Raw genomic sequence first — 26,936 nt, 5'->3', positions numbered from 1 at the left:
GTCGATGGCTGAACTGGAGGCATAATAAACAGCTTCTCAGAAAGAAGAACTCAGACCTCCTTTAAATCTATACTAGGAGTCACAGATCAGAACGCTTGGACTCAATCGAGATCAAAAGGTGGAAAAAGTGACAAAGCATTACTTACATTCCTGCTTAAATGTGAAATACTCTGTTAAATGTCTACATTCATGATTCCCACGCAGCAAAAACAGTGTTTTGGGGTAAAGGATCTTTAAGGCCCACAAGTACAGCACACACTGAAACAAAGAAGCACAAAAAATGGTTGGGGACCAGTTAGGTTGTCATCTTTTAAATAAAACTGGAAACATGAACTGTCAGACTTTGTCAATATCACAGATGGCATATTACAAGCAATTCTGCTCATCATGAAACATTCATGCAGTACATTTGGTGACATAGTTCAGGCTTGCTGCAGGAGATGACAATCCTTCAGAGGAGCCATCAGAGGACAGGCACGGCACACTCCATTACAGTATGTTTTATTAATAAAAGTAGTACGGTTTCAGGCGATGAGATGGCAAGAAATACAGATCTGTTCATTCTAATATGCAGCAGCAGAATAAATACTTTACTTTACTTGGTAGTATGGACTCCCTCTATATAAGGCTGCGATACTGTGATTTGCTATCTGGGCTGTATTTGAAGTTATTACAAAGCCCTATCAACACGCCAATATCTGCAGCTTGATTTGATCCTCGCTCAAAGAAAGCTATTAATAAACACAGTGTGTCACACTTGATTAGGCCCTTGTGAGGACAAAATAAATAAATTAAAAAAATACCCAGACTTACTTCAATACTGAAATACCCTCTGTCAACGTAGTCCCCCAGGAAAAGGTAGCGCGTGGATGCTGGTGATCCTCCCACTTCAAACAGCTTCATCAGGTCAAAGAACTGCCCGTGGATGTCTCCACACACTGGAATAGGAAACAAAGGCACATACGTGTAAGATCCTAATCCTAGATCTACTTTGGTGGGTTCTCATAATAAGAGCGACAACAGTCTATCTGGCGCTTCACTGAGTCATTTTTAATCAGTTTGCTTTGTTGAACAATGTTTTATGAACACAAGCTGCTCATCTGTGACTGAAAAATAAAAAAAGCATCGGACCCCAATCAGCTTCGCAGCCCACGCTTAGAGCAGGAAAATAATCCAAAGGACACAACCGAAAATAACGTCAAAAGAACACTGGCCAATATAACAGATGCCACGAATAACATCGCAAAGAAAAACCGGTCTTATTGCAATCTTCAGACAAGTTCCACTCGCTCAAAGGCTCTTACCCCAGTGCCTACTATTTTTTAATTATTTAAGTAGCTGACCAAGAGGGAGAGGAATAACAAGCCCTGGCTGCAGCTTGCTTGTCCACCACATCCTCTTTCGGCCAATCCTTGAGGGGCTTTCTAAGCGCATCCTCATCAAATACACTTCAAAGTTTGTTGGCTGAAACTACTGGAAAGCTTTCAGTGGTCTCCATTTGGATGTATTGTGAAATAGTGCCAACAGCCTGTTGGTGGGGGGGGGGGGTTGTGTCCAGGGAGAGTCCTGGGACAAGCCCATCGGCCTCACAAATCAGGAACAATCAATCAACCCGGATTGGTAAATGGGACTTCACACTATTACTCTCCAGGGAGAAGATGGGAGCAGAGGCCACAGAGGATTTGCTGCCATTGACTAACAGGGGGGGGGGCGTCTGATTTAATGGGCCTGAGGTCAGTTCTTTTCGTCACTCTGAAGGTTGGTTCAAAGGGTTATTACACCCAACCAAAAATGAATTATTGAGAAGAATCATCGGGACTTCCATTATGGTGCATCGTCCACTTTTGGACGACAGACACATGATGTGGATTTAACCACAAGATATTAAGAGAAAACGACTATGGAATTTGCATCACAACAACATTTACTCAAGCCGACTGTCAGATTTGCGGCTGAAAAAGAAAGGCGGGTATCTTTTAAAAAGTGAAACCTGCAGCTGGAAAGCAGATCCCGTTTAACCACCATAAATACATGGTAGCTTTAAAGAGTACACAGTCTTCTGTGCACAAAGATAGACGAGAACCCACGGGCAATATATCCGTTCGTTTCTTTCTTTATTGGCATTCAAACATACTGTCCAGGTACTGAGAAGATTCTTGAGAAGTTTTCTCCACGAAAAGTGAACACAATAGGCAATTTTGTTTCACTGACACTGAATACAAAGGAAGCAGAAAAAAATGTATTATTCGGTGAAGCAGTCGCCTGGGTCTAAACGTTTATCCCCTTTAATCATTCTCAGCTCCGCAGTGCTTGTTTTACTCTTCCTCCGGTTCGGTCTATCGGGCCAATTTACCGAGTTTGTTCTAGCTGCTCCTGCACCGCTCGTACTGCTTTGGGATTTCTTTGATGCGGCGCTTCGTATTTCCTTTAAAGGCTGTCAAATGGTGTCTGGCGTAGGTCGGCCCCCGACCTCTGAGATGTCACATTGCCTGGCCCCCCCCGTGGGCAGCAAACGGCGAGACGTTTAAATCCCATATTTAAATCCATACCAGCCGATGCGTTTGAAACAGCATCGCAACTGACCGAAAGGCTTACGGATACTACAGACGAGTTGGGGAAAAGTCACCTTCTTCCCCCCGAGAGCGGCGACGAAGACAACGACCAGCGACCTCAAACGTGATCAGTATGAACTCGAGGCACGGCGATTGATTCCAAAGGGGCCGTGAGTCGGCTATACTTAAGTTAGTTAAGTCATTAACAAAAGGGTGAACGGATCGAAATGGAATTCGAAAAAAGGACACTTTCTTTTCCGTAAGGCTATTTACTGCTTTATGAACTGTAGCACGCAGGAGGAATTACGGTTAGGAGTCAGTGAAAAAGTCTCAGGGAGATATCCAATTAGAGGGAGCCGGAGGACAACGTCGGAGAGCACTTATCCAGAGTTACGAGCCTCGTGAGGCGGCTCTGCTTGACAATTGTAAACCTTCGCCTAACCAGGAGACTCTTATCACGCCCACACTGTGGAACCGCCTCAATCTGCACCGGCCGACCAACTCAGAGAAGCAGCCTGGTCATTTGGTTTCTGAAGATGCCCGGACTTCCTCTCGCGATCACGGCAACACGAGCACAGAGCAAACACGGAGCACAGTTAGACCGCTTCATGTCACCCCTCCCTCCCCCGTGCCCACCCCTCCCCTGCTTTCATCTGCTGGTGTTGACGGGATTTTTATATGAGAAGGAGAAAGGGAAGGGAAAAAAAATCCTCTAAAACATACCAATGTACCAGGCCAGTATGCACTCAAAAATATGTGTTGGAGAGTTGTTCACATGCTTTTTGTTCTTCCATTCCTACCATATTAGTCATTGTTGAACCACCTCTTTTATTACCAACACAGTAGGTGACAGTGAGTGGACAGTGTGAGTTAATAGTCTATTTTCTACAAAAACCCTTAAGTTTGAGCAAAAATGTTTTATGCATCATTGTTGTCCTTTTATGCGCGTCCGTGTAATGACTAATAATTGAGAGAAACCCTTGTGACAATAGTTCCTCTACGCTTCAGAAAATGTGCTAGCCTTTATTCAATTCATGATTCAAATACCGGGTTTCACTTGGATGGTGAAGTAAAACCATGTGTGTACGCTTACGTTTTACTTTCAATTAGGATGAACCATGTACTGGCTGGACAAGGACATTAAAACCTCCAATCAAAAACCAAATGTAGAACCATAAAAACAAAGCAATTATAGCGAGAGCCCTCTTCTTTAAACCTGCAGACATTAAACGTCACCCTTTGCAGATCATTTTTGTAATGATGTCTTGTTTTTCTTGCATCCTGGCCACCATTAAGGATTCACTTTAGAGCCTAATGTACCACTTAACGTCAAGATGAAATAAAACTAGACAATCCACTGAATTCATCAGCTTTTATCAAGAATAACCGGGCTGGTTATTGCTATGGAAACAAACGCTCAAAGCAACCCTAAGCAGCAGCTGACCTCTACAAGCGGCACCCATGGAGACGATGCAACGCGTCCGCTGTGTACAAACAGGGACGCGTGCAGCCGGCAGCCAACCCCTGTGCACGGCCATTGTTCTGAACCCACTCGCATTTCACTGGGCCCCGGAGTGCAGCTCTCCGTCTCAAAGGGATGACCACCAACCGAGCAATTTTTGGGAAAATGTCGCGCTCACAGGGAAATTTGCAATATTTGCACGTTTTCACAGGTCAGGTCCGCGGGAGGGTACGAGGTCAGGCTGCGATTTCACCTGGAGCACACGTCAAACACACCGCATGTGTGAGGACGCCGCCTCCGGCTGACCTTTCGGCAAGCAGTCACTTGCCAGTTAAAGGAAAAACAGCGGGGAAGGCGCAAGTTTATTCACCGGCTTTTAAAAAAAACAAAAAAAAAAAAAAAAACCACCGAATGCGAGGTTCAGTGTGAATGGCGCTGAGCGTAGACGAGGCCGGTCCCACGAGTTTAAATGGACGGCGCAACAGCTCACTCCTCCAGCTCGGGGGCCCGGCTTCATCACAGCAAACACGCAATCCCCGTCCATCGCTGTGCAGCGGTACACCTACAGACGTGCTTTTTCGCCTCCCTCCCCGCTTGTCACACAATGCACAAAAAGAAAAAAGAGGTGGGAACCGGAGCCCACATCAGAAGAGCAGGTGGGAGTACATTATCGGGAGTGATAAAAAAAAAATAATAAAAAAATAATAACAATTTGTTCTGGCCATCTCCTGCTTGTGCACTGAAGTGATCTGCCTGAGTAGCAGCGTATCAGCGGGCAGCAGCAGCTATTGAGTGGGTGGCAGGCATTACACAACCTGGCTTCAGAACCTACACAGGCCACTCGGCGAGGTCGCACTCATTGAGCGAGAGCGATCCGCGGCGAGAGCAGACCGCCAGATCGGGTTTTGATTGAGACTGGATGATAACTGTACCCCCGTTTTTTTTTTTTTTGGTGCGATGCCGCTCTCTGAGAGCGTATATCCTTCAGAGCCTCAGAGGGAAGGGGGGGGGGGGGGGGGGGCTGGAGCTCGCAATCTGTTATGAACATCAAACTGTACGGGATTTTTAACAAGCCGCCATTTCAGGAACAGCAGCAAAGAGTGAATGTTACACTGGTTTAGAGTTGGACGTCTCAAGGAACTTCAAGTGACTGAGTTGGTGTGAACGACACTTTCCAGTGTTTCACATACAAAGACAGAAAGACATTTGAGAAAAGACAAAAGCCTTGTTATTCTGATCTGGCCTTTCAAAATAATAAATCTGATTAACTTGGGCGCTCTCGAGTGAAAACCGTGGCAGGAATATGAATTTTAGGCCGACCTACACTGGATTTGTGGACCGGATACCAATCGATATGGGAGAGTGTAAAAAACTACAATAAGCTAATATCACACCGGACGATTTATCCATCTGGCTCTGAGTGTATTTCTCATTGAAAAACGGGCGTGTGACAAACTGAAAAGGAAAAGGTTTAATGACCTTGAAACGCTGCGCATAGCAAGCACAATTCTTATCAGGGCCTTTTTTTTTTTTTAAATGTGCACACAATATTTTAGACCTGAATATCTCTGACTCGTTTTTTCCCCAAACAGCTGGTCTTTAAACGCCTCAATCTCGCGTTCCAAAACTCATGCATGTACTGGAAAAAAACCACTTTCACCCGTCATCCGCGTTGGAGTGTGTGCATCCTCAGGCCGCACTGCAGACAGGTGTATGAACTGTGTAAAAGCTCGCTGTTGCCTGGTGATGTGGCTGTAGAGGCGGGGGGGCCGGGGGGATAAATCGTCCGATGGGTGTGCGAAGGCTACGGGAGCAGCATGTACTCGGTGGGCTAAGCCAGCTCGGTCGTCACACACACACACACACACACACACACACACACACACACACCTGCCATCTGGCCCCGACCAGGAAGTGCTCTGCATCGATGATAAATATTTACTCATATTTACTCATTACTTATTTGACCAATGGATCATGTTAGAATTGCAGGTGCTCTAGAGAGAGAGAAGGGGGGGGGGGGGGGGGGGCACAGAGGGATTAAACTAGGCAGCCTGGGGGAACGGGGAGAGAAACAAAGAAATGTTTAAAGAGCGTGGCGTGTGTGTGTGTGTGTGTGTGCGAGTTTGCGAGCGCGCACGAGGGGGGGAAACACAGTACGATCGCGTGCACGCGCAGAGCGAGAAATCCTCGCGGAGAAGGACTCGGCTGCGTGGGAGAGGGGTTGAGACAGGGGCGTTGAGTGGGAGGGAAAGAAGTGCTTCACCGCCGCGCTCGTGTACACAAGTGTGGGCACACAAAGAGACGCGCACACACACACACACACACGGGAGCAGTCCACTGTTTCCATGCAACACAACAAAGGAAGGAGGTTTGCCGGCCGACACCATCGCTGAACAGTTCTCAAATCTAAAATCAACACACGTCGGCTCGTGACTGAGCTTCTGAGGATTTAAACGACAACCTCGGCGCACCTGAAGGTCAGAGTTAGTGTTCTGTTTACACACCAGAAACCAGATTGCATCAGGTCGAGACAGAACATCATAACAGGTGCTTATGTCGGATTAACTCCCTCGTTTACATCACAACGGCTGCCGTATTTTGAATCCAGCACGAGCGCGTTTTAAACTGCATACACTGACGTCCTTTGTAATAAACTGTCACTAGTTCTCTGTTTGTTCAGAGGACGCAGCTTTGCTTTACGTGTTCAGGTTTGATAAACAGAACAGTTTCCCTGTGGAAATGAAATTATTTAATAATATTACTTATTTTATTATACTTTAAACTGGAAGATAAACACAATTGTGTTGAATTTGAGCATTAGAATGGAATTAGTAGACAGATTTTTTCACCTAAAAATTGCTTAAGTTACACTTATACACACAAAATCAGAAAATCTAGTTACTTTTAACAGGATTTCCACTAATCCCTTGCTTGTGTGCCCGCAAATATGAAGACCGAGGCAGCAAATAAGGCTTTTGTCCAACCTGTTTGCATCTTTTTGTTAAGCTTCACTCTCTTGAACAGCCGGACAAAATATTCTATTATTGCAAATGGCCTCAGTAAACATACGAGACCCGCACTTTTGTTCAACGAGGGCTGTGCATCCATTAAATTAAGTAAGCACTGCGCCGGCCATGAGCATAGGCCACTCCGGACTGCATCTGGAGAACAATCCCTTATTGGCGAATGATGATGGGTTACCATAGATCCTTTTGAATACGTCCGTGCCTCGGATTACAACAACATCAAAGAAACCTCATCAGAAAGTCTAATGGAGGAACAGGGCACTTGACCAGGAAGAAAGACAACAATAGATGCACTGGTTCTGTGCATATGCATCAGCGGGCGTCCTTCCACGCCGTGTTCTCTTAGCGAGGACGCCACAAATGAGTTGGACTTCAGCACCAGGGCCGCTCTTCAGGCCCGAGTAGGAGCCCAACTGTGAATTCAACATTGTGGAAAAATTAGGAGCAAAAAAAAAGACAAATGAGATTAAAATATTCCCGCTTTTTTCCTCGAATTTCTGCCGCCCTCGATAGCAACTCGGATGAAAAACGGGGAATTAGTCGTGTTTAACTCGAGGTCTGCCAGTGTTTTTTAAAGCCAGCCTCGTTTGAGCTTCGTCCGCGTGACAACTGGGCTTCAATTCACGCAGCGGTCAAGCAAGTGAGCACTAATGAGCAATGTTCGTTTTGGCAAATCGGATGAACTAAACCTGTGAGTTTCATTATATAAAACAGACTGCTATGGCTGGCCACATGGCCCACATGCGGCCCTGAGACACAGTGACTCACTTAATGAAAAAACAAATGTAAGCAGGGAGACCACTCTGGAAATAACCCAGAGTGCACCGTTCCAATCGCACACAATTCGAGTGTCTAGTTTGCATAAAACAGACAGTTCCGCACAAGTTGTTTTTTGGGTAGTACATAATTAGAATGTGATTTGGAGTAATGAGGAGGGAAACAGCTGGATGGTTAGGGAGCTTCTTCTGCCACGTCCGAATGTATTGCACACTGTTTTCATCCTTTGAAGCGGATCCTCATCGCTCATTTGTCAAATTCGTTAAAAAAACGGCTTTTTCCTCCGAGAGCTTCATATTTTCTGGAAGTTTAGGTTTAATTTAATTAAATAAAATGCTCTTTCAGGCACAAAGCTTCTACGGTCTCGCCGTTGGCCAACTTTAGATAAGTAGTAGCAGATTCAGTTTGCTGTCACAATTGACTAAACAAAGCACGTAAACGCCCTCGATGTGGAAGGCGGATTGAGGGAATAACCCTTGTGTCAACAATCGAATAAATACTCGATGATCCAAATAACCTGACGCAGTGTGCTAAAGCTGACCACTGACCTGTCACAGGGGCCTCAATGTCCAGCAGGTTCTTCTCTGCGCGCAGGATCGAGGCGCCCTCTCCGATGAGCCTCAGGGCCACCGCCTCCTCCACGCGACCTTCTTTGGTCAGGTGGGCTTTCAGCACGTCCACTTTGGGCTTCCCATCGCTGTCGAACACCTCTTTGGCCGTGAGCCGGTGACTGGGAGGGAACGGGACGGCTGCGAGGGGGAAAAAAGAAACGCAGACAAAGTATCATCACAGCTGCTTTCGGAGCATATTTACAGCGCTTTAATACATCTTTTATTGACAGAAGGCTCAGGAGGATGTGCAGTTAATCCCACATCATTGAGCAGAAAGTAGTTACGCTGGTCTATTTGCAGGTGCTCTGTACCTTCCAGGGTATCTAGTTGCACAGGAGAGGGAGTCGGTGTTCACTTCCATGTTTGCAGCCCACCCTCTGAGACAAATTACCAGATTGCTGCTATGATCTGTGAGTCATTCGATTTCCAATATTTAGAACAGACTGACAAGCTTTTGTTGTTTGCTTGACAATATTTGCAGCAGAAGAAAGGAAACTTTAAAAACCGAAGCACGAAATAAAATGTGTTTTTAGCCTGTCGTGAGTGTGTCATGTCGCTGCGTTTTATAGGTAACCATTTTCTTTGCTCCCTTTTATTTGTATATTAAAGGAGACATGATCTTCAGTGCGACGATCACAATTATTTAAAAGAGTAAAATTATTCTTAATTAGGAGACTCCAAGGCACCATGAAATTTAAACTAAACAATTCCACAACAAATCCAGTTATTGTCAACGTAAAAGGCAAAGACAAATGTATAGATGTACACATGAGAATCCCTCTCCGTGAAAGCAGTGTGTGGATCCTTTATTTTCCATTTTCTCTCCATTTCGCTGCCTTTCCGGCTATCGGCTATCACCCCCCCCTCCCCGCCCCTCCCCCACCCAGTAGGCTCTGCTCTGCCATGACTGCAAACGTCACTGGTGTTGACTGATAGTGAAGCTCCGCTTAATCCTCCTGTCTGAACACCAATACTGTGGCCGCTTACCAAATATCCTTTAAAAAAAAAAAGAACAAATAAAAATGATATAGTCCCTGATAATCAAACCATTTCAGTCGGTCTAGGTACCAGTATTGGTGCATCGCTACTTGCTGGGAGGAGCGGACAACCTCGAATGCTGTGTTAACAAACAGACAAATCCTTCTCATGCTGACTTTAATCAGTAGCTCATAAAAGGATAACTTTTCACACCATTTCAATATGCTCTAGACATTTTGCATATTACAAAGCCTGAATCCTGCCTGCATGAATAATAAATCAAAAGTGAAACTTCCAATATAATTGCAGCACAAAAAAAGAATGAAAATGACACGAAGCACGCTTTTTATGCAAATATCCCAACGAGTCTTTAGTCAGACTTTAAAAATGGCAAGCGTGGTCTTTTAACAAAAGCACAGAAATCCCCCTATTCTTGAAAATGGACATCATGTCAGTGACATTTTAGTAGGTGACTTCAAACAGGTAAAATGAAACTCAAGGTCTCTTTCGTGAAACCATTATTTAAATGGCCTACGCCAACACAAAAGCCTAGTCGGTTAACATTTCCTTCATTACAACCCCTGATGATGAGCATATTACTTACTGACAGGTACAAAAAGGACAACCTGAAAGCAACGAACCATATCTGGGATCTCAACTGCAGCATTTAAAGCTGAACAGTTAAAGGTTGAAAAAGCATATTTATCAGCTTGTGAATATACATATTACATACCTTTCTTTTTAACTATGTAAATTGGCTATCAAGAGGTAGACTACCATATTGATAACTGTGCTGATTTCTCAGCATATAAAAAACTGGATGAACCTAAATACACTCATTGCCTAAAGCCAAAAAAATAAGTGAGAATTTCAGACAGCATCAAGATGTGATCATTCATTATATTCAAGAGCAAAAGGTTCCAAATAGGCTCCGACCTCAAACACTGCATGAGCCAAAGAAAATACCCATTGTGCATGAAAAAAAATGAAAAATATTTTTAAAAACAATATCAGCCTAATGTCGGCAGTATTAATCTGAAGCATTCAGAAATAGACAGACAGAGTTACGTAACCTCTAGCCCGGGGGGCCGGGGCCTTGGGCTTTCCACCTGGGAAACGACACCAGATTGGGGCCCAATATGTTGGGCATGTACACGCACGTAAACGGCATAGGACCCCTTTAGGAGGGATTTTTCTTTCCCCCGAAGAGAATGACACGACAACCAACGCCCCTCGGACGATTAAGGGACGTGGCGCGAATGGGATAGCTGTCAGGGAGGGGCGCATGGGGGGCGGACGTCACCGAGCCCACATCGTCAGCCAATTAAGAATCATGCCTCTGACAAGTAAACTCCAGAGGCTGTCCACCACAACCACATCTGGACTTTGAGGGTTTGGAATTAAGCGTTTGAGTTACAAAAACGGACCGACTACCCGAACGGAGAGGTCGCTGGTGACAGCGTCGAGAAAGAGACGGACGCGGTTCAGCCGCGGGTGTTGGCCACTTCCCGCTGACTGAAGTCCCAAAACATAACACATCCTAGAAATAACATTATTCTTTATTGGAAATAACTAGCGTGAAAGCCGTGGCTGTTGGAGCCCTGGCGTCCCTTCAACACGCCGCCCTTCCAATTCCAACACGGGTGACAATGGAATCACTGTGAACTTTCCCCCTGTGGAATTTCTAACAGCCCTCTTATTACGGGGAGTAACGCCTCTGCCAAGACATGACACAATTGGTAGGTCTTACGCTCCAAAGCAAAAGGCGTTACCCTCGTGAAACAAAAACAAAGAAAAAAAAATGCCTGCGCTACAGCTAGAAAACGCAGTATGTGGATGAACGAATCGTTCAAGCGAGAGGAAAAGAAAATTATAATCCTAAAACGGTAGAAAATAAAAATGTCAAAGTTTGCTTTTTAAATATGGGCCAAATCTTTCCAACCACAGTTATCAAGCATTGGAATAGGAGATACCGACAGGTCAAAACAGAAACATGTGGTACAGCATCACAACAACAGCAATAGAACCCCCCCCCCCCACACACACACACACACACACAAACTGTTGCTTTTATGTCGTCAGGCGGAGCTTTAAACTGACGGGAGGCGGTGTGAAGTACTGGAGCCTGACTCAAAAAATGGTCTCCATTAGCCGGTCCCTTTTGCCTTCATTAGTTTTGCCATTTCCCTCTTCCTTCCCGTTATGTAACCGGCAAAACTGCACTGCAGCCTTCAATCTGGAAAGAGAGTGAAAGTGACGCGAGTGGGGACCGGGAGGATGAAAAAAAAAAGACCGCTTCTGGAGTCTAATTTAACTTTCCCTGGTAATTTGTCTCAGATTAGCATTGTAATTTGTCATGATGCAAATCAAAGCCATCCATCAGCCATTAGGCTTGAAGACCAGTAGACCACCAAACCTCTAATGAACGTCTGCCCGCTAAATCAAAGCAAACACTCTGCTGTGTTGCTGAGCGACTTTTGATGATTTCATTTCGCAGTGGATTAGGGCCGAGGCCGAGGTCTTGGACCAACAAAAGCCTCCGATCGTCAGACGCGGCGGGCAACATCGCAAATGGAGTAATTATCTCCGGGTACAGCGCCGACATTCGGTGGTGTGTGATCCTTGAGCAAATCGCAATCACGCCGAGACCGCTGCGGAAAGCGGCGGGGAGACCGGCAGCTTGAAATGTTCGGCTTGGTGTAGTTCAGCGCTAATGCGATCCCCGGGAGGAATGAAACAGTGGGAGGTGAGCAGTCCTACGGCGCTGGACAGATCCGCCTAATTGGAGAAAGTGCGACGGACTGTTGCAGAGCTCACCGAGCGGCGGCTGGCTTCGTTTAGGGCAGAACCCCCGGGGCCGGACAGCCCAGAGGTCTACAATTCCTGCCAGCTCGTCTTCCTCCTCCACGGGCCCTGACGGTGCATTTGCTTCCCTTACGGGAGGAATGCAGGACGAGACTTCTCTGGAACGAGACAGAAGACGTCCACTGGGCAGAAAAGGACTTGCCTCTGCTGTGTACATTGCAGCATCAGAAATTGTCTGAAGGAGCGCTTTCGTTGGCTATAACACAGCACCTCTCACACAATAAACGCTCAGTCGATCCATATCTAACGAGGGGCCCGCGGGGGGGGCGGTTCACTTTCATCGACTGCGCAGCAACAGCTGTAGCAAACAGCGAGCTATCTAAATAAAAAAAAGTACAGATAGAGCGAGAAAAACGAACAATTTATGAGACATTCTTATTCCAATAGCCAGAAACCTCAATCCTGCGAGGCGCAGCATCATTACATCAGACCCCCCCACCCCCCCAAGTAGTTTGCTGACGGTGCCAGATTCAGCGGGAGCTGTCACTGCTCACGTCAATCCAGCCCCCCCTCTTACACCAGACTCCACAGCAGCAATTTTGCTCCCCTGAGACTCAGCATGACCAGTGGAAATCCCAGCATGTCCAACGGGGAGTCGAGGCCGAACAAAGACTCCAGAACTATGTGCGAGTGCAACAAAGGTCAATTCAAACAAAAGCAGAGAATACCAGAGAGGAATTTAACTGCATGCACTTCAATGTTGTTATGCAAAAGGCAGCACGGTGGTAGCTACGCCAATCTATGCAACGTAACTTCATTCACTGTTCACCTCATTCATTTGCTTTTTCGGAAAAGGGTGCCGTGCCGTTTGTTGTGAGGCACGGTGGCTGGCTGGCAGCCCAAGTAAGAGCCGTGCATGACAAATCCAGTGGACACCCACTCCCTGATCAAATGATGCGTCAATACCAAAGCCAGGTCGGACAGGTTTAGTCACAACCGGCTCAATTTGACAGACATGTAAAACCAGAGTGAGAGAGTCACAAAAAAAAACATGTCCATGGTGTTTTCATGGGGGTCCTTGATCGTCTCTCTGAGGACCTTTGTGGTCATTCTGGGTCTCATCGTGGAGTTTTTTGTGTCTCGTTCTTGGACGTTTTGTGGGTGGTGACTCTGGGCCCCTGTGTGGTCGGCCCTTTCAGTATTCCAGCCATATGTGAGACGGCACAACCACAGGGATGTGTCATGCAGCAGTATCTGTTTGCAGCAAAATGCAACACGCCCAGCAGCACCCAGACATATCTGGGATTATGCTTCAGAATAAGAGCATAATGGAGCTGCACTACACGCTTTTAAAGAATCCCAGAGGACAACTGCCAATGTTCAACGAGGCATTAAGTTACGCAAGTCGCTCTCCACTCATCGCCGGGGTTTGTTAATTAAATCACACCACGGCATTCAATTAGAGCAAGATATGTTTAGGGGTCCAGGATGCGTGGAATGCATGATCTTCCGTAGGCGGTAGGAAACAAAAAGGACATGCTGTACATCAGGAAGCTCCTCAACTTTAAATATCAACCGGCATTAGTAGCCATCAGTATCATTCTTACACCACCACAGTCCATTTAGAAGCAGATTATCCGACATGCATAATGCATAAGATGAGGATCTCATTGTTGATGACAAAGACTTACAGTGGCTGAACCGTACAACACATTATATTCACAGGCTGATAAATCATTTACAATATGGTCCAGCGTGATGTCTATGTCAGGTCTGAAAGTAGAACCTCGGTTTTCCTACAACTCCGACCTCATGCAGAAAGCCTGGTCAATCAATAATTCATAAGTCCATAGGAATAAGGCATTCCTCCAATGCAATCAGCACACAATGTAAATTCTAGTTGCAGAATCGCACACACAGTGGAGAGAGTGGAGCAGATAAATCATGAAACTGAAACGTCTGGCAGGTTAATCCAACAAAAGCAACCTGCTTGTACTGGTCAACTGTGAAGAAAGCTACCCTTAGACTACACCATTCCCCACATTTAGTGGGATTAAGAAAAGCCACAGCGTGCCTTGATGGGTGGGAACATAATTGCACTTTACAACAACAATTTTTTGGATCTTTTAGGTAGCCGTTTAATATTTATTAAACAGACTGAATTACATCTCCGAGCAGCAAATACATTACGTTTTATGAAGATGTATTCGAATAGAAGTCAACCTCTAAAACATACAAGCCTCCCATCTGGCCGACAACAGATCAGAAATAAAATATAAAAATAAAAAGGGCCCTGCAGGAATTAAGGCTAACAGAGAGATTGGCGCAGACCTCTTTACCATGCATTAGCGGCGATAGAAGGCGGCCCTGGACCGGGCGCAGCTTTGAAGCTCAGTGCCTCAGAGTCTGCCGCGTGTATCTATGCAGGACGGGATTGGAGCTAGCCCGGTGGTGCAGGCAGGATGGAGGCCAGAGCCAATGGCACTCGTCTTACCCAGTGACAGAGAGACAACGAGGAAAATAAATGGGCAGGAAAAGGGACCAAAAAGGAAGTCAAAATAAAAAAAGGGGGGACTGAGCAGTACAGTCAACAAATTGTAAGAGAGTCATTGCCAAATAAAGCAGCATGTATTCATTATTCGTGCACACAAATGATCAATCTTCCCCTCCAATTAATAATTTAATCTTGCACTATTTCATTTGCCTCCTGTATTTATTAATTCATGCGGTAAAATTGCAAAATTGAGCCTTCAAATTACTCAATTAGTTCTTTCTACTTCATAGATCACGTTGGTGGATGGCGTGAGCACTGCTTGCACCGTGCGCTGGTCAGCTTCGGTAACATGGAGAACAAATGCCGCTGCTGTGTACTGCGTCAAAAATAAACTGTACAAGTTCTCAAATAAATAAATAAAAACAACCTGAAGAGGCCAATTGGGGTTAAAGAGCATCATTACAATTTTGTTAAGGAAATATATTCCCGGTTTTGATACAATGTGGTTACATTTGTATTTATCTTGTGGAATAACGTACAGTTTCTAAACTGTAAATTAGATTCAGAAATCTCAATTTGGAGCAACTTTAAATTTGCAGCTGAAATTTCTAATGATATTTAATACAATCAATCAATTCGGATTACCTTAAATTATCCCTCAATTAAGAAACACCACACATAGTTGTTTGCACAGGCACGTACAATGTTAAGATTTGACTTAACATTGAAAAAAATTAAATATTCAATGAATCCAACTGCAAGTAATTGCAACTGTGATGACCATAGCTTTCATTAAAAGCTACCAGTGGACCTTTACTGTACTTGAAGTTGCCGACCATCATCTGCTGCAGCGGAAATCCACTTTCACATCGCGTCAACAAACAGCAGGGATATTAGACACAAGTAGTAGTGAGTAAAAAGGGGTTGCCAGGGAAACAGCGCTGTAAAGTCTCTGTCGTAATCTTTCATCCATCAAAATATTGGCTCAATTTGTTGTTTTTTTTATCGCCAGCAGCATGTTAGATTCTGCACCAACCTGATTCACGACCTTATCAGAGCCTTATCAGAAATATTCAACCGCGACATGCTTCATGAATGTGGTAGATTGCGATGAGCATAAAACAAAAAAATAGGAGCGCGATGGCGTGTGGGACACCGAAGCTGTTTTTGCAGCAACACGTGTTGCCCATCTTCACGCAGGAGCCCATCGGCGGCGGCCATCCTGGGATTCTCATTATTAAGAAAAGACAGGTCGTGCACACAAGACCTGCGTCCATCCTGCCCACAGCCGTCAGGGTTATCAAAGGCCGCCAAGGCCCTGACGGAGAAAAATAGCCCGCAGCAGAGAGGCAATGTGAGGGTTAGTGACAAGTGAACGTTAATCCTGCTGTTGGCTCAACAGATTTCTGATGAGAGATGTGGAGAGCGTCGGGCGGAGGCAGCAGGTGATCTCAGACAGCACTCCGACTAAGACGAAGTAATTAGCGGGGTTAGGGCTGCAGCGTGGGAGTCGGGCGCGGGCGGACGGAGTGGAGTGGGCAGAGGATGCTGCAGGGGTGGATGGGTGTTTTGTGGAGGGATAATCCTGCGCCGTGGTTTCTGGGAGTTGAGGTATAAACGTTGCTACAGGGAGAGAAAGTTGGGTTAATGCATCCTTAAAAGCTACTAAGCTGCCACGTGCACAGATCAGGGTGACGAACTACGCTAATAAACCAATGATTCATGAACAAAATGACTGTATATAGGAAATACAAGTGCAGGGGATTACTAGCAAGTGCGTTTGGTTTGATTTCCAGTGCCTGTGACTTTCAGTATGGAAAATGTGTTTGACAGGAAGGGTTGAAGGTACCACCCTTATAGTATCAAACGTGTCACTTCCCACTGGAAGTCTTGTCAGTGCATTGAGCGTAAAATGTTAAGGGCCAATCTACCAGCATAACATTTTTTTTTTTTTATAGGAGCTCAATGTAAAACCATGCCGATTTCTAGGTTTGCGGAGACGCTTACACATTTCCTCGGAAAGCCCCTCTGACAGACCCTGAAGAAGACATTCCCAGCTAGCTTTGCCGTGCCGAGGCCTGCCTACCCCGCCCCCCCCCACCTCTACCTCCACAATGCCGTGACACAGGATTAGCTTTCATTAGAGAAGGCGCTGTAATCAGCTTTGGAGCATAGCAGAGGCAGAACAATGGAGGAGGCTGAACGGATCGGGGAGACGGGGAGCTTTAGGTTGCTGCCTCGGCTGTGTGGAAGCTATTCCCGACCGGCGGAACCTGAGGCACGTAGCGGCCCGGCGGTTTCGCAGCCACACTTTATCTGCATATTCCCCGATGTCGCGCGCGCACTTGACAAACTGCCATCGTGACAAAACGCGCCACAAGTGCAACATGCTAATTGCTCCACTTGTCATTTCAGGGCCCATGACACAACAAGCAGACCGTCAGCTCAAACGGTAGCTTTTGCAGCCACACTCTATGGGCGTCGTTTTTAACTGGGAGACATCGAGAGAGAGAGAGAGCTGGATGACGGCTGTTCAGATGCGCGGTTTCCCCCATTTAGTCCGACCTATCCTTAATAGCCAACGTTTAAGCAAGAACTAACACTGATGCAAAGCAATGTGTAGGAGGAATGTTCTCTGGGTCGGAAATATGTTTTCTTTCTGTTGAACTACACTAAGTGCTTTCTGCTAATGACAAAATACCCACAGAGGTGAAATTCAATATTCTCATAACGACTATATAACGCCTGATTACAACTCCAAATTCTCATTTGTAGATCAAATGGAGGTCTGATTCCTGCGGGACTCCAAGGCTTTAATTTCCATCTTTCCTTCAAGTAGTAAACACAAAGGTCAGGGAGCGAGGGGAGGGGTTGGTGGGTGTGGGGGGGCCGAACACTTTGAGCAGCACTTTGAGTCATGTCACCCGTCGCGTGTATTGGGAAGGACCGCCGACACACGTTTATGGAGCACACGTGTTCCCACTAACCCGAGAGGCGCTTCTCCGGAGCCACTTCAGAAAGCCCCCACCTGCTGGTGGCTTGTTCGATGAACCCTGTGCGGTGACGCGCGGACGGGCGACTGGACGGGAGAAGGATCGTCCGCATGCACCTTGGCTGAGGTTGCGGTGGTCCTCCCAGAAAAAAAGCCTCGACACGACTACTGACACGATTCAATGCTGTATTTTATACACGGAAAAGTGTTGCAGAAGCGAATTTGCAGCTCGCCTCTGAGATAATATGCCTCAACAGGCGCGATCGCACCTCCCAAGGAGGGCTCGTTGGCAGCTGGGATGTTGGCATTTCTAGAATGCAATCACTAGACACATACAGAGGGGATGTGGCCTCTCTATATTTGCACCCACACTTGGTCCAAGGAGCGGACGACCCAAATAAAAATACAGCGGGAACTTTAGATAACATGCCTCTTGCCTCATCATTAATTAACTGACCTCTGGTGCTCCCCCCATCGGCGGGGAGGAGGGGGTGTTACCTGCCCTGACTTGAGAGGGAATGCCTCCCCGCCGACACCATCACAATGAACTGTGAACTGGGGGCAAACCCTCGCGACCGTACGAGAATAGCCCCATCACACATGTGTGAGGGCAGTCCTTTATGGTGTGCCCGCCCGGGGAGGGAGGGTCAGAAATGGCAAGCACACGTCTATGAAATTAACACGAATATAGCTCAAGTGCCGCAGACGAAACCCTACCTGGGGGTTTCGGGATTCAAGCATTACGAGACGCATCTGACATTTTCATTTGTGGCGTCGAACGTTTGTGTCCAACAGACACGCGGCTGAGTTTTCATTTCAGCCCGACTGACTGGTTGGTTTTCGTAAATGAACAGGTGGTGAGGCAATGTGATGGCGCAGCCATCAACCTCCTCCCACCTCTTGCCAAGACAAGGCCTTTAAGAGCCCCCTTCCTTTGCTACCCCCCCCCCCCAATCCCTGCCTTTCCGTGCCCACGCCCACCTCTCAAGCCAATCTCTGAATCTAGGCCACGACTGTGCGGGTGTGGTGGGTTCTCCTGCCAGCAGGGGCTGCCAAGAAAGAAAATGGAATTAAAAAAAAAAAATCGACATAGGGAGGGAAACAAAGGAATTACTTCCCTAACAGACCAAAGGAATTCTGAGTCAGCAAGGGATATAACTCCCCACCTTGCACACGCGCACCTTGTCTCGCCAATACTGGCCTCCTGGAGGAGCTCTGCGTATCAGGAGAAGCTGTGACGGAGCCACTGAAGTAGCTGCTGTTATGCAACCCTTCTGGGTTTAAAGTGACTGTAAAGTAAATCATCCCGCTGCGCAGCCAGCCTGACCTCTATACTGCAGGGAAAGCACTTTGAAAATTCACTAGCGGAGTCTTACGCTGAAGGCACCATCTGTGCAGGCTTTACTAGGAGCGTGAGATTAAAAGGCAGTTAAAGCTTCGCATTCAAAAGCCATCCCTGCAGCCAACGTCCAGTCAAAGGCAAAAAGTGTAAGCGAGGGCCAGAGCCTCCATTGAACTCGGCAGAACTAGGTGCTGCCGAACGGGTTAAGCAGGAGTGGGCCGCCTAGGTCAAACGGGCCCTTTGTCCTTGAAGTTCAGGACGCAGACAGGAACACTCGACAGCTTGACTGCCTGAAGGGAGTCTCGTATCCTCTCTGCTGTGGGCAGAGGCCCGCTGCATTGCCTTCGCTCGATACTGCAGCTGAGCTTATTTTGTTTCTTTCAATTCCTCACTTCTGTAACCTTTCAAAGACTTTCCTACTTGGTGTGTAACCTTTGCATGGCAACGTTGAGCTTAGCTGCCTCTTGTTGATTAACACATACGTGCTTTTAGGGTGAAGAAAGCATCGTTTCCAAATACAGGGTTTGCCCAAATATGAAATGTTTTGTAGATGGAAAGCAAAGCTCAGTACAATGGTTTCAACCAGATTGATACATAAAAGGGCAGGAAGAGACAGCAGCACAACAGAAATAGTAAAAATAAACTGAAATCTCAACATCAAAATGTGGATCGTGGAACAGGTTCATATTGTCAAACGCACAAGAAAGGCTATAGCAAACTGGGACTGCAATGCCAGTGTGCGACTGATGGTGGTAAGGAAAGGAAGAAGGATAATAGTTTTTTTTTTTTTTTTTTTAAATCACATTTGTCTTGCATCATCAAATACAAAGGTTTAAACATACATCCGTAGAACATGCGAGTTCCTGGAGGGGATAATCTCAAATGTATCTACAAAATACATTGTAGGCTGAACTTCTTCTTGCCTAAAACAAGAAGAAGTTCAGCCTGTGGAAATAATATTTTGCCACTAGAATGAAATAGTTTTAACCACATGTGTTAAATTGTTTTTTCCGGTCATAATTTCAATCCCAAACACTGTCATGCTACTTCAGCACACTCGAGCATTAAATATTAATGGCACCACAAAATCACAGGTGAACCTTTGACATGGAGAGATTCCCATAATTATCACCCGCCACTGACTATCCGCGTAACGACGACTATTGATGGCATTTGGCGCGTAGAACCATTTCATTCACTGAATCCAAACAGAGACTCGCGAGCAGATGCCGCCATACATCCCCGGCAGTGGAGCTGGTTGGAAAAACTAACACCATCTCCATTTGGAAAAGCAGAAGAGGCTTTGCAAAGACATCCCATGCGGGGCTGCAGGCTGATGCCACTCGAGTGCATATGTACCATCTGTCGGACTGGAAAGAAGTCGCTGCCCTCTAAACTGCCGTCTTCAAAACAGACAGCGCTCACCAACCGTTGAATGCCGCTTTTTAACCGCGGCCTGCCAGTGCAACTCTCGTGAAGTGTTTGCTATTGGTAAACGAAAACACGCATTCGGGCCAGCTGAGAAGGGCTAGGGACTATGGGTGAGGGGGGGGACTCATGCCAATTGCTGCCAAAGTGGCGGCTCAAAAATCACCCAGAGATACACTATCCGCCGCTGACCGGCAGATTTGTACCTCGATTTGGACGTCGCCGAGGCTTGCCACATTCCTCCAGGGGGATCGGATTACTTTCTATACAGGGAGACGGGCCTAAAGCAGTATGGGTGCTTTGGTCATACAACACGGGCAGCAGCGAGTGGGCAAAAATAAGAAAGGATGAAGAAGAATGGCAGGCGGTGGCCTTAGAGAGGCAGCATCGTAGCCACAGGCCGAAACTCCATAGAGTGCAGGGGAAAAAAATGAATAACGTTGTTGGAGGGTAGCTGGGATACATGGCACAGAGACAGTAAAAAAAGAATGTCTGCCTCCGTAGAGCATGTCTCACACTTTTTTTTTTATAGGACACCAAGGAGAAGCAAGAAGAAAAACAAAAAGACAGTGCTGCCTGGAAGTACTCGTCAAGCCCCGGTAGCAAAGCTGTCGAAGATGTTGGACTCTTTGGTCTTCTTGAGACTGTGTGTCATGGACATTGTTGCGCTCGCAGCAGTGACTGCGCTCAGCGAGCTCGTGTGTCACTCCTCGAGCTCGCCAGATCCGGTGTGGGGGCCCGGGCCGCTATTAAAAGGCTCGCATGATATAGCGAAGCCACAAAACAAGCTGCCAAAGAAGAAATAATAACACAGCTAGCGAGTTAGCACGCGCGTGCGGTGCCGGGGTGTGACAACCGCATCGATTACCAACAATGGAGCTCGGGCGAGCGTAAAATGTGTGTGACGGAAGGCTCCTGCCGCTTCCACGGGATTGACATTCTTCAGAGTCGTCACCGCACATGTGAAAAGCACACGGGGGGGGGGCCTGTGTGAGCATGCACGAGAAGATTTAAGCCCTCCCTCCATCCCCTAATGGTCCGACAGGGAGTCGGGCCGGCATTGAAGGGCTTGCGATTGGTTAATGTACCGCGTGGCTCCCCGGCTTGGTTTGGACAGGCACAAAATCAATCGGAGCCCTGGGACACACTAACCTCTCTGATGAGATATCCGTTTGAGCCATCACCGTGCAAGCCCACCCCCCCTGGCGACAGTTGGGGCCAACACCAAAGTCGGGAACTATCCGTCACCGGGCCTCCCGTCGCTGGGACATTCTCTAGAGGACAGCCTAATGTAAATTAAATTTAACTTTAACCATCACAAATTTACTGCCAGTAATGCAATGTCACCCGCGGCTCCTTTTTCTCATTGACCCCGGGGCCAAATTCAAGAGAGAAAACGGCAAGGGGCACAGTAACAAATGCCAGCGCCACGGTGAGGCCACCGGTCATGAATCATGGCTCGGATCAGCCTCCGCGAAAAAAAGACTGTGTGTGTGTGTGTGTGTGTGTGTGTGTGCGTGTGCGTGTGCCCTAACCTCTCTCCTCTCCACGTGGGCGGGAGGCTACGGAGTGGTGTGCCGTCATCAGGGCTGGGCTAAACTTTACCCGTTTGCCGAAATGGTCTCACTTCCCATTTTGAGACAGTCACGACTGAAGTTACACAAATGCCAATCTCTCAAAACAGCATCGCGCACAGCATCAGTCCAGTGAAAGGCTATTTTAGTTTCCTACGGTATAGGACAAGCAGACACCAACCAAATATCACCACCACGTGGAATCCTTTTCAGTCCTTTTCAGCCAGGTTGTCTATAATTAACACGTGTGAATGAGTGTAAATAAACCTTGGGGCCTCGACTCACCTCCAGCTGTATTTGTATAGCTGGAGTTTCTCTCTCATCCGCACACTGGCTGCTCTAGCAAGCTGGTTCACACCTGAAAGGAAGGAAAGTGGGGTCGTCTTTCCACAGATCAGCAGGGAACGAGAAGGGGAAAACCAACGCGGCATAGAATGGTTCATTTACCCATCTGTAATTACGGGTTTCCTCCATTAAGCGCATTTTTATTCATCCGCTTAATGGAGCTTTCAGTTATAAAAAAAGGTCCATGAAAACGTATCCTAAAACACACTTTTGTACAAAGGGTTGAAGCCAGAATACTGATGTGTAACACTGGAAGCCCCAAACCACGGGACGAGTGGTCTAAATGCACGGCTCTGACGACGGCTGCTGCGATTCTCGCGTCACCGTACTGAAAATAAAAGACATTTGCATATTCATTAGTCCTTCATGGGAACAGGTTTTCACATTTACATCAGCCTCAATTCCTGCGCGCGCGTGTGTGTGTGTGTGTGTGTGTGTGTGTGTGTGTGTGTGTGTGTGTGCGTGTGCGTGGGTGTCAACAAGTACCGGTGCCTACGAGACAGCAGAGAAGAGGCAATCTCGCACTGACAGTTACCATGAGCTACTGCGCACCACTTCCCATGTCATCCCCCACAATGCACTGAGTCGATGAGCCCACACGGCAGCAACAAACATCCCTCCCGCTGCGGTGACTTTTTCTTTTCCTAATCTGCCGTTTACAGGCAGCCCACGGACGGCTCTGCTCATTCTACCCATATTTAAATACAAAGCGGTAGGCCGGGGGTGCGTGTCTGCGCTCGCATCCGCCGCGCAGCGGCACGCCGGGGCCCGTCCCCATCCAAGAGCGGCAGGTCTCCCGATTAGCACGCAGGTATGTTTCTGCACCGCGGGGAGCCTCCTCCTGCTAACAGAGTCCAGTAGAGCAGGAGAAACAAGGCCAAAGGCCAAAGGCCGCGCGTTCAATCTGAGGGAGGTTTGTCCTCAATAAAAGGAAACGCATACCTGGGTTTTATTGTGGAGGTGCAAAATGGCTTCTCATTGAGCGCGCGGTTTGAGGCGGCTTTGTGTGCGCATACCTGCGGGTTAAATAAAGATCCGGGCGTTTCAAAATGTAAACAGACTGCGATTCTCCGCTGATGATGATGATGATGATGATGATGATCCGGCCCGGGTTGCGCGCGTCGGGTCACTACACTGATGCATTGATTTAACGCAGACGGAACTGCATCAATGCGGTGACAGAAGAAGAAAAAAAAATAACGAATCGATGGGGCTTTGACAACGATACCGTTAGATCAACTAGTGCCACTGCATTACTGGGGTGTTGAGAGCTACTGACAGCACCAAGCAGAGAGACCCATACACTGTCCTCTCCTCCAAATGAACGGAACAGGACAGTTAAAATACTGTAAGTTTGTGTTGCTAATAAAATACACCCGATACACTAAAACTAATACCAACTACTCATTTCATAAGGCCTTTTTGGTATATATCTATAAGGAAAATCGACAGTTTACCGTCGTTTATTCAGCCACAAAGACAGCAAGCCTTTAGATATTAGGTTTCAGCTTGACCGTTTTAAGGTAAAACTAAAAATGTCTGTATTTTATCAACTAAATGAAACACCTCTATATTGAAGTTATGCGGATTTTGGCCAACAGTTAACAAATCTGACTGTGATTAACTAAATCAAATTATTACAACAAAAACAATATAAAAAAACAACATACGCACACAAACCTAGTCCCTGAACAAAAATAAACATCCACTGAATTGTTAATTGAATGAGTCTACGTGAAGCTAATGAGTCACAGGCCTTCACAAAGCATTTGCTCGCAATTCTTTTGCGAGACAGCATTTGGCAACGCTCTCGCAACAGATGGTTTTTCTACATCTGAATCCCAAACCAAGCGAAAGTGACCCATGTTGCGGCTCACGTGCGGGCACACATGAGTGGGTGTACCCTCCTCCCTAAAAAAAGAAAAAATCTAAATCAAAACTACTCGGTGGGGAGAGAAAGCCGACGTGCTACTCGTCACCCCAGCGGAGCCCATCCGTCCCCCCGCCCGCTGCACTGGGTGTCCAACATGCATTCTCATGTGTTCTGGACACAGAATCGATCGATCGATTCGGGGACGGCGCTGCGTGACCAGCTCCAGGGAGCGACCTGATGACACACCACTCCTGCCCCCCCCCTCCGGAAAAAAATAAAATGAATAAAAATCACTTTCGTTAGCCGCCGCAGCTCACAAAAGGGCCGCAGGCTGCTGCTGCGTGCCAGCCATGGGAGGGGAAAATGCCGCGTGTTGTTATACGGGAGGCGGATTTTTACCAAAATATGAGCCCAACATTATGACGTCTGTGTACAAGCAATCAATCAATTAGCAAGCGCAGCAGCTTTAATGCATGGAGTCAGATTACAACCTCTGAGCAGGGCCGCCTTTATCCCCCTATATAATCTGTCCGAATCCTCCGCTTTGCTGTGCCCTAATTCCACAACAGAGCCTAATTCCTCTTTAATCTAATGAGCGGTGAAGGTGTGCTTACTCAGGTGCAGAGTGCCACGGACGGTGTGTCCGACAGTAACATCTCAACCGAGTCTTCCCTTTCGAAAAAAACAACGAGACGCAACACACGGTTATTAATAAGGTAATCAACAGCGGCTGAATAATGTTTCGCTTTACGTCGTGACAAGACGCGCGACGCTTGTTCCGTTATCTTCTTGTCACACACAGTTCCTGCTGTGTGCGACATTTCCAGGTCGAGCCGTTTGAGTGGACTGCTGTCAAAAGATGCTGAGGAGGAGGAGGAGGACACAGGCCTTTTCACATGCCGAGGAGACATGACGGGGGGCATCCCTGAAGACTATATAGTGACTTACTCTTAATATTTTTTGCATTCAAAATGAGACATCCAGAGAGCAACATCCACCAGAATTGTTGAGGGCCTTTTTTCCCTGGAAAGAAGACACTAAAAAAAGAAAAGAAAGAAAGCTGGATCAATCAGGAAAACTACATGGCGCCAAATAATAACAATCGCAATCAGGATTTTTCCTTCTGCGTACATCTAAACTGGGATATTGACAGTTTGCTACCTAGGACCCCTGCTCTCGTGCAGCAGATCAAGCGCTCCCTGTTCGCAGTTCAAGTGTCCAATCAAACGGCTCTAATTAACCGCTCTGCTCCCTAAACCAACGAGCCGCCAGCAACAAATAACTCGATGCAGCTAAACAGCAGAATTGAAAGAGCTGGAGTGAGTGTTCAAAACTACGGACATTAATCTAAATTGTCATAGATACATTTTTGGTTGATTTCTGCCGTTTCAGCTCACGTATGATGCTCTAGTGAAATGAAGCGTTTCAGCTCCCAAAGTTGGATTAAGAATGGGACTAGAGTATGTAATACTTATTATTGTTACGTATGTCATCACGGTCAACAAAAAGAGGCTCCATCAGTGCCTCTTTTTTCCACTCACACTTTCTAGTGAGTCAACAAATGCTGAGCAACTACCACTAATTAATCAAATTCCTAGCCAACTGTCAGTAGATCAATTCAATCCATTAGAGGAAAAGCAGTAAAGTATTGTGAATTTATTGCGTTGTAACGATCAGTTATCAATTGAAGTGTTTGTCATCACAATAGACGTTCACATTTTTGGGCAGTCGGTCAAATAACAATGCAATCCCCCTCGCCAATCGGAAAGCCAAAAGGCATAAAGACAGTAAGAGGTCATCTAGTCTGCTTCGTCTCCGTCCAAAAGAGCAGCACACACACGACGCCATTATTCACTCTTGATTCAAATTGACCGTCCTGCTGAAGAAGAATTGATGCGGCAAGAAAAAAAAAAAAAAAGAAAAAAAAAATGTAGCTACCAACAATTGGATTTCTGACTTCTGACTCGACCAAAATATTGCTGACCTTTTCTACTGAAATTAAACCTTTTCAAAATAAAAGGTTTATGCATGGTAATGGTGAAATATTTCATAGAAAGGCGACAGCCAGAGGGAAGATCTCTTAGTATGTTAATATGTAATATGTCCACATGCAAGGATCCAGTATGTGGCATTACTTAATGTTCTCTTCTACAAATGACTCGGCTATCCAGCTGGGATCAGTGGCGAGGATCAGTGGCGCTGTCGCCGCCGCCATTTCTCCAAACCTACGCATGTCTGAGCACGGGGGCCTCTCCTCACAAGTCAAATGTCACATGTTATCCGTCCCCACTCATGGCGCAGGAGCCGCCATCGGGGGCCTCGGGGGCCCCTGCTTCGTGGCCGGTGACGGAAAAACACCATCACCGAGCGCGCTTTGCTTCAGGAGGGTGACGGTTGACGCGATTGCAGCGTGACGATCGCATTACTAACAGTTTGTTTAACGTCTCACCAAGGGTAGCATCATATTTAATTGGTAAGAGTTATTAAAAAAAGGACTGCAGTAGTTCCAAATGCTGATTTTTGAGTCTCGAGTCTTGAACAGCCAACTGACGTGCACAAATTCTATCCCCCAACAATACCACAGGGGCCGTTAAGCGAATGGTGGGATGATTGCTCATATAGTTCCGGTACTTTTCGGTCTCGGGTGAAAACACGACGGGAATTATGCCACTTC

The 26,936-nt window shown here is 46.7% G+C and overlaps 1 protein-coding gene across 4 annotated transcripts in view; it reads right to left on the bottom strand.

Moving 5' to 3' along the window:
* Nucleotides 1-26,936, bottom strand: part of LOC120821676 (protein phosphatase 3 catalytic subunit alpha) — a 51,743-nt gene that overhangs the window by 22,519 nt on the left and 2,288 nt on the right. For all 4 annotated transcript variants that reach the window (XM_040180533.2, XM_040180536.2, XM_040180535.2 and 1 more), the window contains exons 2-4: nt 8,369-8,569; nt 814-938; nt 147-258 (exon numbers count right to left, since the gene is read on the bottom strand). In XM_040180533.2, coding sequence (XP_040036467.1) covers nt 147-258; nt 814-938; nt 8,369-8,569 — 438 coding nt within the window. The remainder of the gene's footprint in view (nt 1-146; nt 259-813; nt 939-8,368; nt 8,570-26,936) is intronic.

This window comes from Gasterosteus aculeatus, chromosome 7 (genome assembly GCF_964276395.1).
Source record: "Gasterosteus aculeatus chromosome 7, fGasAcu3.hap1.1, whole genome shotgun sequence".
Lineage (NCBI taxonomy): Eukaryota > Metazoa > Chordata > Actinopteri > Perciformes > Gasterosteidae > Gasterosteus > Gasterosteus aculeatus.
The sequence above is the reverse complement of the archived record's forward strand: the minus strand, read 5'-3'. Positions and strand labels throughout refer to the sequence as shown.